The 15,874-nt window shown below is 36.7% G+C and overlaps 1 protein-coding gene across 2 annotated transcripts in view; it reads left to right on the top strand.

Annotated features, from left to right (window-relative positions):
* The window catches only part of LOC113511522 (uncharacterized), a 57,788-nt gene extending 43,442 nt beyond the window's left edge, over positions 1-14,346 (top strand). For both annotated transcript variants that reach the window (XM_052896946.1, XM_052896945.1), the window contains exons 7-17: positions 2,049-2,143; positions 2,558-2,733; positions 3,211-3,268; positions 4,370-4,525; positions 5,088-5,194; positions 6,895-7,050; positions 7,678-7,843; positions 8,285-8,451; positions 9,224-9,390; positions 10,538-10,619; positions 11,186-14,346. In XM_052896946.1, coding sequence (XP_052752906.1) covers positions 2,049-2,143; positions 2,558-2,733; positions 3,211-3,268; positions 4,370-4,525; positions 5,088-5,194; positions 6,895-7,050; positions 7,678-7,843; positions 8,285-8,451; positions 9,224-9,390; positions 10,538-10,619; positions 11,186-11,188 — 1,333 coding nt within the window. In that variant the 3' untranslated portion in view covers positions 11,189-14,346. The remainder of the gene's footprint in view (positions 1-2,048; positions 2,144-2,557; positions 2,734-3,210; positions 3,269-4,369; positions 4,526-5,087; positions 5,195-6,894; positions 7,051-7,677; positions 7,844-8,284; positions 8,452-9,223; positions 9,391-10,537; positions 10,620-11,185) is intronic.
* Positions 14,347-15,874: the final 1,528 nt, after the last annotated feature.

Raw genomic sequence — 15,874 nt, 5'->3', positions numbered from 1 at the left:
CAATCACATACATACTAATGATAGCGGAATTAAACAAAATAATTCTAATCAAAGGACTAGTGATACATTACTCACATAACACGGTAACTGGCAATGTATTAGAATCGACTATTATCGTCGCCTATTACGAGAAACATCGTAAGCAACAAATTTCTATAAAATACAAACTTCTTTTCTGCATCGATAGTAAATTTCAATGGAAAATAAACCTTAAAATTATGATACTAAGGTAATAAGCTAGATTTTACAGCGTATATCGTCTTGATACTTTAAAGAACATGGCATTATAGTGAAGTATTTCGAGGAAGTTGAACGTGTTACAAAGCTTTATTAATTGTACTTAAATTAAACAAGAAATCCTCTTAATTACACAGACGGAAGTGTCTATTTTTAATAGTAGTGTTCATACTGGTAATATTATTCATTTCTTTAGTGCATTAAGAGTTTTAAGAGAGAAAAAAAACAGTTTATTAAAAAGGGTATCTGAATAATAGAATTACCATAAATGTGAATTGGATGTTTGTTACACAATCACAATTAAACGGCTGAACGGATTTTAGTGAAATCTATTACATAGATAGACCATATTCTAGATTAACACATACAGTATTTTATATATAAATTACCCGTGAATTGCCGTACAATATAGAGACATTAAAAGATTTGATTAAATTTATTTTTTAAAACTTCCAAAAGAGGTTATAATTTTACTATATTTTTTTGTATATCGACACCACGTTAATTGTTTTTGTTCATTTTGTATTTTTGTTTTTTTTATTAATTAAAATAAATTTTTGGGAGTTATCCCTTATTTTGATTTTGTTATTGTTCAAATTGTGTTCTTTTTTTTTTTTAATTATTTTTCAAACAAATATTTTTTTTTCTAAAGTATTAGTATGTAATTAAACAATATACAGGTACCCTTTATGTTTTACCACATAAAGCATGCAAATTACCTTTTTTTTTAATATTTCCTAGTGAAATCAATTAATATAAATATTTTCGTGTATTTTTTTTTTTTGGGAATGAGACATTTTTTTTGTGTTAAAATGTAACTAGTGTTTTTGCTTTTTTTTTTAAGTGATAAAATTATCATGGACTCCGTTGCAGTGGTCCGATGCAGTGGTGTGCACGTTACTTTGCGTAAATGAGGATTCGATTCCCGATCGAATTAACTTAGAAAACGAACTTTTCTGAATTACCTCGTATCTCTTTTCTGAAATTATCATCATCATCATATCAGCCTTTAACTGTCCACTGCTGAACATAAGCCTCCCCCTTGGGGGGTTTTGCCAGTAATTGCCACGCTTGACAGGCGGGTTGGCAACTGCAGTTAGGATTTTAGAGATGTTTTAAGAGGGATGCTGCTGTCCATCCTTCGCCCTCCCTTAGAACCCTCCACGGGAAAAGAAAGGGTGGCCTATTCTATGTCGGAACATATACGGCAAACTTACTATAAATACAAACAATTACAAGAAAATATTACAGTAAGAAAACATCGATAGCGTTATTGCTAAGAGCGATCTCTTCCAGGCAACCTTTGGATGGAGAGGAGTAATTATAAACAGTTTGACTAGAGGCACGAAACTCTGTTCGTTTTTAAATACATATGTAGATATGCATATATAAGAAGTCCTGAAAAGGGTGAATGACAAACAAGCATCAATGGAAACAATAGAGAACAGAAGAGGCAAAATGCTGGGCCTCCTTATACGACATGACGATTTTTAAAGAGCATAGTAGAAGGAAAAATAGAGGGCAAAAAAGAAAGAAGTCCGGGGAATAACTACATGGGACAGATAAAAGAAACACTAGGTGTCATGTCGTATAGGGTGGTCAAGGATATGGCCTGGGATAGAGCTGGCTGGAGGAAGATGCATGAATTAGTTGCACTGACAAGAGAACTCTTAAATGAAAAGAGAGAGAGATATGCATACGTACAATAACGTGAATATATAAATGTATATTATATGTTTCTATTCTTTAAATAGTGAAAAATTAAGTAAATAAACCAATACCTACCAACCGAACGGAATATTTGGTTTCAGATTTAAAGCAAAGGGCATGGACATCGGCGTATCTGACGAATACCTGAACGGCGTACCAGTGGAGGAGAGCTCCAGCGAGCCCGAGGATGAAGAAGGTAAACGTAAACTTACAGTAACGTTATTTATTTATACTTTATTGTACACAAAAACATACAAACATATAATATATATTAAATAAAGATGTACAACAGGAGAGCTTAACTCTGTAAGAGTTCTCTTTTTTTTTATACAACTTAGAATGGCAAACAAGCTGACGGTCCACCTGATGGAAAGTGGTAATCATCGCCTATAGACATGAGCAGTACCATGCACATAACAGAGTATACTGTTTCGCCCATGATACCCCCCATGCGTTGCCATTCCTGAGGACTCAGGTGTTATTCCTCTGTACCCAGTAAATTCACGCCAATTGACAATTAGCTGACAAAATGTTGACCCATTTTTGAGGCTCGATGCTCTATCTACATAATCTAAGGGTATGGCATTGTAAATAAAAACCGTTTGTCCAGACGAAGACTCCGTGCTGCGCAAGTCGTACAAGCACACAGCGAATAAGGAGCAGCCGGTATCGTTTTGCAATATGAGCGAGATAGTGGGCAAGTTCGAGAGCGGCCAGCACGCGGCCTCCGAGCGGCACCGGGAGCGCAAGCAGGAGATACAGAACATACGCAGCCGCCTGTTCATGGTGACGACACATTTTTTTTTATTTTTTTTTTTTTTGTAACATTCTAAAATGGCAATCGTAGCATACAAACTTACATTTATTAATAAAAAATAGCTTATGCCCGCAACTTCGAGTGACCGGGATTTCTTTTATATCACTGAGGTGGCAAACAAGCATACGGCTCACCTGATGCTAAGCGGTTACCGTAGCCTATGAACGCCTGCAATATGCATTACGCGCGCGTTGGCGACTCTAAAGACATCCCTTTTTTTTTGTTATTAAAGAATAAAACATATAAAAAATGATTCAGAATGCCTGTTTCATCATTGTATTCTCTTATATATATATATATATATATATATATATATATATATATATATAATTTATGTCAATATATATATATATATATATATATATATATATATATATATATATATATATATATATATATATATATATATATATATATATATATATTCATAGTCTCGTTTGTTCCAGGGCAAGCAAGCTAAAATTAAAGAAATGTATGAACAGTCCGTCCTGCAAAGTGAACAAGGTGAGTGCACGACCTTTGATAGCCGCAAAAAATCATGTACCCAACAAAATAGTAAATAATCATCAATAATTCTCCGTGTGGACCTCTTCGTTTCCCGTGGGCGTCGTAAGAGGCGACTCAGAGAGGGCGAGCTATGGGCAGCAGCGTCCCTCTTAAAATTTCTCCAAAGCTTAACTGCGGTTACCAACCCATTGTCAAAACTCTCGAATAGGCAGTGACTTATGTCCAGCAGTGGACAGTTTTTTTCATTTAAGAGTTCCCTCTTGTCGGTGCAACTAATTCATGCATCTTCCTCCAGCCAGCTCTATACCAGGCCATATCCTTGACCTCCCTATACGACATGACGCCTAGTGTTTCCTTTATCTGTCCCATGTAGTTAATCCTAATAAATCCTAGTGGACAGTTAATGACTGATAAATGATGATGATCGTTTGATATTACACAAAAATGTACATAAAAGTTTAATGACAATAATTTACTATAAATTTGTGTCGTGTTTTTTTTTTTCTTTTTTTTTATTTATTTATTTATACTTTATTGTAAACAACAATTACATAGTTATAATCTATGTTAAATGAAGACGGTAGAACAGACGAGCTTCCAATATTTTTGCTGTCCTCCTGATATGGTAGATAGGTATAGAAAATAATAAACTATAATATTTCATTTAATTTCGTACTGGTAATAAAATGGTACAACAGTTACCAGAGGGAGACTTTGTACAAAAGTCGATTGCTTGTGTACCTCTGTCCCATTCGTGTTTCAACCGTGAAGCAGTTGTGTTTGCATGGCTGTGTTTCGGTTTGAAGGGTGGTATATGGCGTGAATTTACTGTGTACAGGGGAATAACACCTGAGAGTGAGAGAATGGCAACGCATGGAAGGTATCATGAGCGAAACAGTACTGTTACGTCCACGGTACTGCTCATGTTTATAGGCGACGGTTACCACTTTCTATCAGGTGGGTCGTCAGATTGTTTGACATTCTAAGTTGCATAAAAAAAAACAAACAAACTGACATTTAGTTTCAGTAGTTGATTATTTGTTATTTGTTCACCTAGTATAAACCTAGATGGCGCTGTTAGTGTGTTTGTGTGCGCAGGCGTGACGTCGGCGGACAAGGTAGGCCGCGAGCTGGAGCTGGACGCGGACCGGGCACGTGCCATCAAGCAGCGCTTCGAGAACGGACACGCCTTCAACGACGAGAACCAGCCGCCGCGCCACCGCGACATCGACGACCGCACGCTTTTCAACGAAGGTCCTGGAAACCCATGGCTTTTAGTCATATCCCTTTGAGTGCCGACGAGCGCCATCACGCTCGTGAAATCAGTCGCTGTTTAGCTTGCTGTAAAAAAAATATTAAAATTGGATAATTTTTGGAAGAGATACACTTTTTTTTTAGAGACAAGGGTAAATGACGTCAGCACGACAAAGATTTCTTTGGCATTTTTAAGTAGATATTAGTAAAAATCAATGGCACTAAAAGGGTTAAGGCCACCCCAACGAGGTATACACGTCAACATATAGCTGTGTGGTCCCGGCGTAGAATAGGCCGTGGGTGTCGTAAGAGGCGACTAAAGGAACTTAGTGGTCGAGAGATGGACAACAGTGTCCCTCTTAAAATATCACCAAAACATAACTGCAGTTGTCAACCCACTTGCCAAACATGGCAACTACTGGCAAAACTTCCCAATAGGGAGAGGCCTATGTCCAGCAATGGACAGTTAACGGCTGCGTCATCATCATACACATCAACATGTTATTCTTTAAGCAAATATCAACCTTATATACGTAACAATACTTATCAATTTTCTGCACAGGTATTGGCAAGAAATCTCGCTCCATCTTCTTGGAGCTCGACGCCAATGCTAAGAACGTGTCGCCTACATCCCCACCGCCACAGGAGCCGCCCAAACGGAAGGAGCTGGTAAGTTTTTTTTATACCACTGAGGTAGCAAACAAGCATACGGCTCACCTGATGGTAAGCGGTTACCGTAGCCTTTGGACGCCTTTTTTTTTTTAACGTCTGGAAAATGCTTTATGCAGACCCATACACCTTGTGGGAGGTGAATGGGTACTGTGGGAGTCCCCCCGTAAGGTGGGGGTGTACCCACCAAAAACCAGACGATATACCCTCGAGGTGCCATATGTCGGAGACATGGGTTCGCTTTCGCACTCACCACATCTCCGACGGCAGCGACCCGCCCCTTGATGGTAAGAGCAGGTCTCCTCTCTCAAGATAGGGTGGATGGCGTGCTCACCCTACCACTCGGGGGATGCGCCGGTATATAAGCCTTTGGACGCCTGCAATACCAGGGGCATTACACACGCATTGCCGACCCAGAAGAAATCTCTTTATCTCTTTTTAAGAAAACACCATGCTGTAGTCTCTTGGTGAAACCTCAACAGGGAGCTCATTCCATAACCTGAGTGTTCGTGGAAGAAACCATCTCTGAAACTGCGCTGTACTAAATATAGACTAATGTGTTATACCTCTGCATCTTGTAAATTCATGCCATATGCCACCCTTCAAACGGAAACTCAGTTGGACTGTCAGTTTTCATTACTGTGGACTGCCAATAGTAAAAATAGGGGGAAGGGATTGTTAGTAATGGAGACTGAGAATCCCATTGCTAGCAATATACCCAACCAGGTCGACCTCCTCGCGGTTCTCCCTGGAAACTATCATGGTTAATTCCTGATGAATTCATCATGATGGGCTAACTGGCCTGTTTTCATTCTCATCTATCACCCTTCACTGGTGCTCCGCCAGCGTATCCCTTTAGCGCAGGCGGGGTTACCATACCATTTTCACCCATCAAAAAAAATAGTAAAAATAGTTTTCTTTTTTCAAAATTTCTGTTTTATTTCGTAATATTTTATCTAGTTAATATCCATGTTAATATTATACATACCTTTAATGGAATTTTTGAGAAAGAAACGAAATTTTGTTAAAAGTGGTAAGAAAGATGGTATAGATTGTCTACGATAACACGACACGCCCCTCTAAAATTCAAAGTATTAAAAATGTATGAGTAAAAATATTTACAAGGTACCAAGGAATATAACACTCTCTGAATGCATCGCTACCTCACAAACACCAGAGGGAGACTTTGTACAAAAGTTGTTTGCTTGGACACCCCTGTCCCATTCGTGTTTCAACCGTAAAGCATGTTTCGTGTTTGCATGGCTGTGTTTCGGTTTGAAGGGTGGGATATGGCGTGAATTTACAGGGTACAGAGGAATAACACGTGAGTCCTCAGGAATGGCAACGCATGGGAGTATCATGGGCGAAACAGTATACTCTGTTATGTCCATGGTACTGCTCATGTCTATAGGCGACAGTTACCACTTTCCATCAGGTGGGCCGTCAGCTTGTTTGCCATTCTAAGTTGTATAAAAAAAACAAAGCACCACGTGTGTATATAATCACATACATTGAAGTAGAAAATTTATATCTAAAATTTAAATACAGTTTGACACCGCTTACTAACAGGTGGGCCGTATGCTTGTTTGCCAACTCAGTGGTATAAATAAAAAAAAAAAAAACCAGAATTATTAATTTGGTAAGTTTTATTAAATGAGTTTTATACGCGTTATAAATGTTTCTAATAAATATTTGGTCAGGCCTTCGTGCCCAAGGACGTGGTCCGCGCGGCGGACAAGATCGAGGAGGTGAAGATAGAGACGGCAGACATCTCGGACCGGTTCAAGTTCTTCGAGACGTACAAGCCGGAGACCAAGCGCAAGGAGTTCCGCATGACGCCGCCCCGGCAGACCCAGGTAAATGGACCTCGTTTCGAGCGCCAAGATAGATCTTCAAATTTTGGTGCAGTGGTTGGATGATGTTAATAGATCACTCAGGGGAGGAGGGGTTGTTTAGTAATGCGTGCTACCAGTCCCATTGCTAGCAATATACCCTATCAGGTCGACCTCCACGCGGTCCCCCCTGGAAACCTTCGTGCTGAATTCCAGATTTATTAATCATAATGGGCTAACTGACATGGTTTTTCATTTTCACCTATCATCACTCACTGGTGCTCCGCCAGCGTATACCGATAACGCAGGCGGGGTTACCATTTCTTTATCATCCATTACAAATAAAATGGATCATTTATCATCTGTCACTGGTGCCCCGTCGGTGTATACTATTTTTTTTTATAATGGATGATAATGACATGGTAGGAAAGGGATTGTTAATAATGGGGTCTAATTTTTTCATAACTAGCAATACACACTATCAGGTCGACCTCCACGCGGTTCACCCTGAAAACTATCATGGTTAATACCTAGTGAATTTATCACGTAGCCCATCGTGATCTGATTTTATCCTCACCATTCGCTGATAGGATATGCGGGGTTACCATTCAATTATCACCCCAGCAACCTGACCTGGGTGTGGTATTCTAGCGAGCCAAGTCGCCGTCACCCGAGGTGTACCACGAGCCCAGCGTGGTCCGCAGCGACGAGCCGGCCGCCGACACCGGCCTCGCGGCAGACAGGCACACCGCCTCCAGGATGATATCCGTCTTCCGCCAGATGGAAGAGCAGCTGCACAAGCAGGAGGAGAACCAGGGTGAGATTTGTCATACTTATATCAGGACTCCAACGTGCCACCTCGCACATACCGGATTAGGGAACGACAAAAACAGTTTCTAAGTTGATAAAAGGAAACCAAGGCGAGATTTGTAACGTTTTTTTTATACAACTTAGAATGGCAAACAAGCTGACGATCCACCTGATGGAAAGTGGTCACCGTCGCCTATAAACATGAGCAGTACCATGGACCTAACAGAGTATACTGTTTCGCCCATGATACCCCCCATGTGTTGCCATTCCTGAGGACTCGGGTGTTATTCCTCTGTACCCAGTAAATTCACGCCATATCCCAGCCTTCAAACCGAAATACAGCCATGCAAACACAACTGCTTCACGGTTGAAACACGAATGGGACAGAAGTACCCAAGCAATCGACTTTTGTACAGTCTCCCTCTAGTAAGACATATTTATAATACAGGCCCAAAACCACTGAAACGGTTTACTCCCCCACCGCCTGGGGAAAACAACCGTCACGTGGACTCCTCCGAGGAAGAATATAGCTCTGAGGAGTACGAGGAGGACAGCGAGGAGGAGCGGAGGAGGCTGTACCTGGAGGCGAGGCAGCGGGACGAGGCACTCAAACAGGTAACTTTGAGACTTGCGCGTTCCATGATTAATGGTGTCTAAGAGACTGAGAATCAACGTGATCAGTAAGAACTATAAATCAGTGATCCTATCAATAAATAAATGTACTTGTTACTAATTTTTAGAGAGAGTTTCTATAATAATTTCAACAGACTTTAACATATAAAGTACATTACTGCAGCGGCCAGCAACTGAGATATTGATGGACGAACGTGCAAATGTGGGCCGAGGCGCAGCCGAGGCACACATACGTGAGTCCATCAATGCCTAGTTGTGGCCAAGGCTTGTATAGTTCTTTTCTCAAACAATACACGAAAATGAAAAACACAATTTTACATTTTAAGTTCAATGATAAATAACGAACAATAATAATTTTTCACGCGCCATAATGTTCTTTTGTTCGCAATTTAAATAAAACCTTTTATTAGTTACCCCCTTGGTAGCCATGTTTCGAAGTAAAAGGTCATTCTATTTTTAAATTACACGACAAATATGAGTTTACATAGTAATTTATTTGGCCGCAAAACACGACAGATATGGATTTTCATACAACTTTTGCCGGCCGCTGCCCGCGTGTATCTGACCAGTACGGCAATTTTGATTTATCTCGGAAGAAGATTGTCAAAATAATGCTCACATTTCCAAGCATGTTTGAGAAAAAGATATTTCATGAAAATATGGAAACATAATATATGAAATATCTTTGCATTCATCAGTGATTTTGGGTGTTAGAATAATTTACTAAAATATTTTTTTTTTTATTTTGTTTCAGGCGCAGCAACTGGCCCGCACGACCAGTTTCCGTGACCGGTTCGAGCACTGGCCCGAGTCGGAGCCTCGCTCACAGCCCGCCTCGCGTCTCCAGCACGACTTCCGGGAGACCAGGGACTCCAGAGATGAAGATGAAGATGGGGAGTCGCAGCTGGAGACCGCCAAGAGGTTTGTTTTCATTGCAACCCTTAACTGATAATGTTGTATGTGCTACAGAGATCATCAAAGACGATGATATGATAGTCAAGTGAGTGACAATGGAATGGTGACTCTACCTGCGCTAATGGTATAGGTTGATGGTAACCGGGAGGTAATTAATGAAGATAAAAAGGAAGTCAGTTTTTTTTAACAGGTGAAAACGGAATGGTAACCCCGCCTGCGCTATCGGTATACACTGGCGGGGCACCAGTAAAGGGTAACAAGTGAGGTCGAAGGCAGGTCAGTTGGCCCATAGTGACCAATTGAACAAGAATTAACCGCTATGGTATCCAGGGGGAATCGCATAAAGGTCAACCTGATAGGGTATATTAAACAATACCTTTACCCCCAGGCAAGTCAGTTAGCCCATTCGTAACCCAAACTGAATTCAGCTGAAATTAAGCATGATGGTTTCCAGAGGGGACCGCGAGGAGGTCGACCTGACGGGGTATATTGATAACAATGGGGAAGCTAAATTCCATTACTAACGATTTCTTTGCTTCTAGTAATGAAATTTTGGGGATACAAATGGGTACCTACTATTATTGATTTACGCTTATAAAGTTATGTCAGTCAGAGCCATAGTTACAGATATACCAAGATTTTTCATACTGTTTGTTATTTACTACAATGGGTTCCAGGAAGGACAGCGCGGAAGTTGATCTGACGATATATTTTTTTTCAAATTCAAATTCAAATTCAAAAATCATTTATTCATGTAGGACATTTTAGCCGCTTATGAACGTCAAATTTTTACATTATAATTTTATATTTACCCTACCGTCCAGTTCGGTATATAGATCCAATTGAGAAGAACTGGCAAGAAACTCAATTGAATTACTTTTTTTTTTTTTAAAGCCAGTTTATTTACAATGTATATTTATATAGGTGTCTATGTCTAACATTAAATGAAAATTCAGTGCATGAACAACTATTGCCATGCACACTCGTCATTCAAGTAATCGTTTAGTGAGTAATAGGCTTTGCTCAGTAAATATATTGCTAGCAATGGCACCGCTGGTATTTGTACTAACACTCCCCCCCCCCCCATCCCCCCCCCCTTTAAATAGGCATCACATACATAGTTGTTTGTTCAACCTGATTACCATCGTTTCAGTCTTCGGGAGAAATTCGAGAATATGAAAGTTCAGCAGACGAGCGTCACGAAAACCTTCGTGCCTAAAGTTAATAGATTCGTGGTGAGTACATTATACGATAACCGATGGGGAAGAACAAAGTTGAGTGGTAACCCCGTAGAGGCAGACGCAGTGTAGGACGACCCACCAACTAGATGGTGCGACGACCTCAAATGCGTTACAACGACTCAATGTATGCGAGTGGCTCAGGATCGTTCCTTATGGTAACTTATGGGGGAGGCTTATGTTCAACAGTTTTATCTGAAAGGATATACTTACAAATTTTTCTCATAGAAATTTTATCAAAATCGGTTCAGTTGTTTAGTTTTTAAATCAAAATAACTGATTTTATCATAAATAGAAGTCGATTTTTTTTTGTAAAACAAAATCTTTTCTGTTTTATGTTTATTACCACATAACTCCGTCAGTTATAAGCCGATATTAGACAATTATTTTTTTTAATTAAAAAGATATACTTACAGATAGGTGTATTAAAATTTTATCAAAATCGGTTCAGCAGTTTAGTATTTAGATCAAAATAATTGATTTTGTCATAAATTGAAGTCTATTTTTGTAGGACACAATTTAAAAAAATATTGTGACCTAAATTCTAAAACTATTGTTTCCAGTGACCGCCTCCGCGAGTCCGCGACTATCTACCACCATTACCAAAGCGTTTTAACCCTTCAAGTTGTAAAGTTAACATGACTTGTCTTTATATAATCCTAATACAAAATGGTTGTAAGTTGTAATCCCGAATTTTTAATATAGTTTTTAAATAAATATATATATTTATTTATATGGGACTGATTTAGTTGTTGCATTTTGCGGAACATGTGCCTTAGACGTGCAATTGACGTATAGAAAGTTTGTTATTCGACAACTTTATATATTTATTTTTATATTGGGGTCGATTCTGAAGCGCCATCTGTCTAAATCTATATCAAATATATCATATCATATTAATCTATAGCTAACGGTACACCTGATGGAGAGTGGTTACTGTCGCCTATACACATGAGCAGTACCTTGGACATATCAGAGTATACTGTTTCGTCCATGATACTCCTTATGCGTTACCAATCCTGGAGACTCAGGTGTTCTGGGGATTCCTCTGTACCGTTTCAAACCGAAACACAGCCATGCAAACACAACTACTTCACGGTAGAAATACGAATGGGACAGAGATGGCCAAGCAAAAGCGACTTTTGTACAAAGTCTCCCTCTGGTAAGGTCTCTCTTTCTTTACATATTTTTTTTTGTGTAGTTTCTTTATTATAATTTTTAATCATTTTTAACCCCTGTCTGGGAGTTGTCATATATTTTATGAAATAAAGTTTTTCTTCTTTTTTTCTTCTTTCTAAAATTGAAATTTCAATTGTCTATATCGAAGTAAAATCTTTATTGTAAGGTCCAGTATGAACAAATTTTTTAATAGAATTAAAAATATAATTTTCCTGGTCCACAGAACAGCAATTGCATGAAATTATCAACTTATTAAATTAAAATATAAGTTTAGAGGAATGTCGCTTCAGAATTGGTCCCATTATTGACTCATTGGTATATTAAAATAAGCACTTATATAGATAGAGTGTCTCCATACAAATGCTTCGAGAAAAACGGGTCAACTTTTTCATACAATTTTGCGTGATAAATAGTTAGTTATGAGTGATTCCTTTATAACTTCTATATTTATTTTGTTTTATAATTTTTGCATCTTTTTAATGAGTAAAAATTCATTTTATTTATTTAATAATTAAATATAGATACGTCAAGATACATTGTGTGCATAAGTATATAGAACACTGATAAAAAAACGAGTCAGCTAATTTGACAATTAGCTGACAAAAAGTTGACCCGTTTTTGAGGCTCGATGCTCTATCTATATAATGTAAGAATATCAATATGCTGAGGAAAAAAAATTATTGGTAAAATTAGGTATACTACAGCTGTTTTTTTTTACAAAAGAATTTATAATTTATGCTAACTTGTTGTAATATGTAATATAAGATCATGGGTGAATATTTGTCATACTTCTAGGATCATATATCTATGATAATATATAATATTGACTTACATTGTGATCCTTAAGATATGATCATATCGGCATTATCTTATATGACAGTAGAATAAATATAGAAGCAGTCTTTGGATTACGGTGACCGTTCACCATCAGGCGGGCCGTATGCTTCACTCCACCATCGTGTGAGAACTGCCATATAAAGTTGTCGACAGACAAGCATTTAATCCAAATGGTTGGTGCAAAAAGATCTCCAGTCGCTAAAATATATAATAGTTCGTTTCATTTCATTTGACTTTAATTTATTTATTAATCGACATATCATTGAGTTTGACAGCTTTAGTGATTCGTGAGGCAGAAGTAAACGAAATTGATGTTCATAGCGACAAAATAATGGTTATATTATTAAAATTATTAGTTCTAACACTACTGGCAGTAACGAGAAATGCTCAAACGAGTCATGAGTTTATTTTAATAAGAACTAAAACTATAATAAATTATTGAAATATCTGTTAGTAATAGAAATCACCTTAAATATATTATGAATTAATATTTTTAATTGTTTATAAATTGTCATTTATAGTCATTTCTCCATCTTGCCATTTTTTTTATGACTTTAAATCATCTTGTGCCATTACCATTTAGATGTAATACATATTATTTATATAAATAAGTTATTTTCATAAGCTGCGTTCAGACTGCCTGCAATAGAAATGATAAATTTAATTATTAAATAAAATATAAAGGCAAATTTACATGGAGTCAGTTGAAAATGTCAGTGGGACATTAGCTTCAAATTCAAAATTTCCACTCAGTTTCCCTTATCTTCTATAAGGGAAACTGAGTGGAAATTTTGTGCAGGAACAAAAAATGGGATCGATTCTGAGACGTCAATCTCTAAAAGTGTTTCTAAAATTAATATTTTACTTCAAAAAACTATTTTTACGGTTTCACAAAAGTACTATCATAAACTATTTTACTTTTGATATAAACAACAACCGATGGCGACGAAAAATTCTTGAGTGGCGACCCCGTACGAGCAAACTCAGTGCCTACATTGAGGGCCCTAGCCCTCTCTCCCCTACTCACACACACACACACACACACACACTGAATGGAGTTACAACCTCAAAAGCATCACAGAATGGATTCAAGTGGCTCAGGATCGTCCCTTATGACGTTCTATAGGGGAAGCCTACGTTTAACAGTAGACAGATAATATCTGTGATGATGATGATGAAACTATTTTGACTTACATCTATTAGAAGTTTAATTCGTATTCATCTTTAATTTAAAATTTGATATCTCAAATTGAAATTTTAATTTCAGAGATAGGTTTAAAGAATGGTGCCCCAGAATCGACCTCAGTGGCCCTCATCTGTCTAGATCATAATGAAACGTTGGTAACTGACTGAATTTATATATGCCTTGCTACTTATTGTACATTTTAAATTATTATTTCACTCGTATAATTTAAATATTTTATGAAATTACATAAAATAAAAATATTTCGCGTTGACAATCATGTAAATAAATTTTACGCGATAGGTCTCGCCGCTGGAGCGCTCGCAGTCTGAACGCAGCTTTACGCATGTTTATTATACTCATTTAATGTTTACATATTTTAGATAACTTTACGATTTTTACGATCTGACTGAGTACCGTCTTTGTATTAAAAAAAAAAGTTGTTTGTACTTAAAAATGTTTTGTCGATGTCTTCAACATACCTTGACTGCGGTATACGAAAATGAATAAATTGTAAAATTTTAATTTTTGTTTTATTTTTAAATCCTTTAATTTTGAATTTTAGGATTTTTGCTTGCTTTGCTTTGTTTTATTTTGAAGGGTGGGATATGGCAGTAAATTTACGGGGTACGGAGGAATAATACATGAGTCCTCCGGAATGGTAACGCATGGAGGTATCAGGGTATACCTCCCATGTACGAAACAGTATACTCTGTTATGTCCATGGTACTGCTCATGTCTATAGGCGACGGTTACCACTTTCCATCAGGTGGGCCGTCAGCTTATTTGTCATTCTAAGTTGTATAAAAAAAATATATATATATATATATATATATATATATATATATATATATATATATATATATATATATATATATATAATTATAATTAAATAGGCAATTTCATTATCAACATCATTATATCAGCCTTCCAACTGTCTACTGCTGAATATAAGCCCGAAACACAGGCATGCAAACACAACAGCTTTACAGTAGAAACACGAATGGGACAGAGGTACCCAAGCAATCGACTTTTGTACAGTCTCCTTCTGGTATTTATATTACGATAGTGGGATAACAAATAGTAACTACAAACTTTCATCTTCATAAAAGCAAAAGTTGCCATCGGCTCTCGTACTAAAAGGACAGTCGGCGAAATAATTAAAACATATTTATATGTCAACTATTTTATTCTTTATTTTTTTAGCGAATTTCTTCCTGAAGAACAATTATAGAAACCCGATACTGTTGTCAACTGAAAACTCAGTCACGATAGTACTTAAACAAAAACTAATAAATAAATAATAAAAATAATCACAAATGTAAGATTATCCTTAACTAACCTATCAGAATATACTTCTTTATATCTTAGTGCAGTTTTTAGAAATATGTGTGAATATTAATTTAGTTTTTTTATTTGCTCTTAAAATTTATTTATTATATTTTCTGTTCAGCTCCGTTAAAACACCAAATCACAATCGCAACGCAGTTTTAGATGTTACAAAATTAGTCGTAAAAAAGACGTTTTATTCGATTGCAGTTCGATTTTATATTTTATTAATATATTACATAAATTTATAATATATATAAATTTAATACAAAGTAATCGCCTTCTGAATTATATATATATATATATATATATATATATATATATATATATATATATATATATATATATATATATATATATATATATATTAGTAACAAAATATACAAAATACAAAATAAATAGGATCAATTTTAAAGGGCTATTATTTATTTAAAACTAAAACATCGGTCTGATTTTACAGCGAAATTATTACGTCAAGGACCAGTATAAAATAAATTTATGATAATACAATTTAGCTCACAAGTACTTCAAATGTAGTACTCGGTCATCAATATCATAATTTCGCTAAATTAAATAAAAAAAAATAAATAAATTAGGATTCAGATACGCTTCAGAGTTGACACTAAATATTACAAAATAATTTAAAATTAGAAATTTTGTTTAGAACAGAATAAAAAAAAAATAGAACAGTCAAAAAATTTCAAAGAGAAAAAAAAAAGGAGGT

Source organism: Galleria mellonella, unplaced genomic scaffold (assembly GCF_026898425.1).
Source record: "Galleria mellonella isolate WM207_F2 unplaced genomic scaffold, CSIRO_AGI_GalMel_v1 utg352, whole genome shotgun sequence".
Lineage (NCBI taxonomy): Eukaryota > Metazoa > Arthropoda > Insecta > Lepidoptera > Pyralidae > Galleria > Galleria mellonella.
Note: the sequence above shows the minus strand (reverse complement) of the source record. Positions and strands in the feature narration are given on the sequence as shown.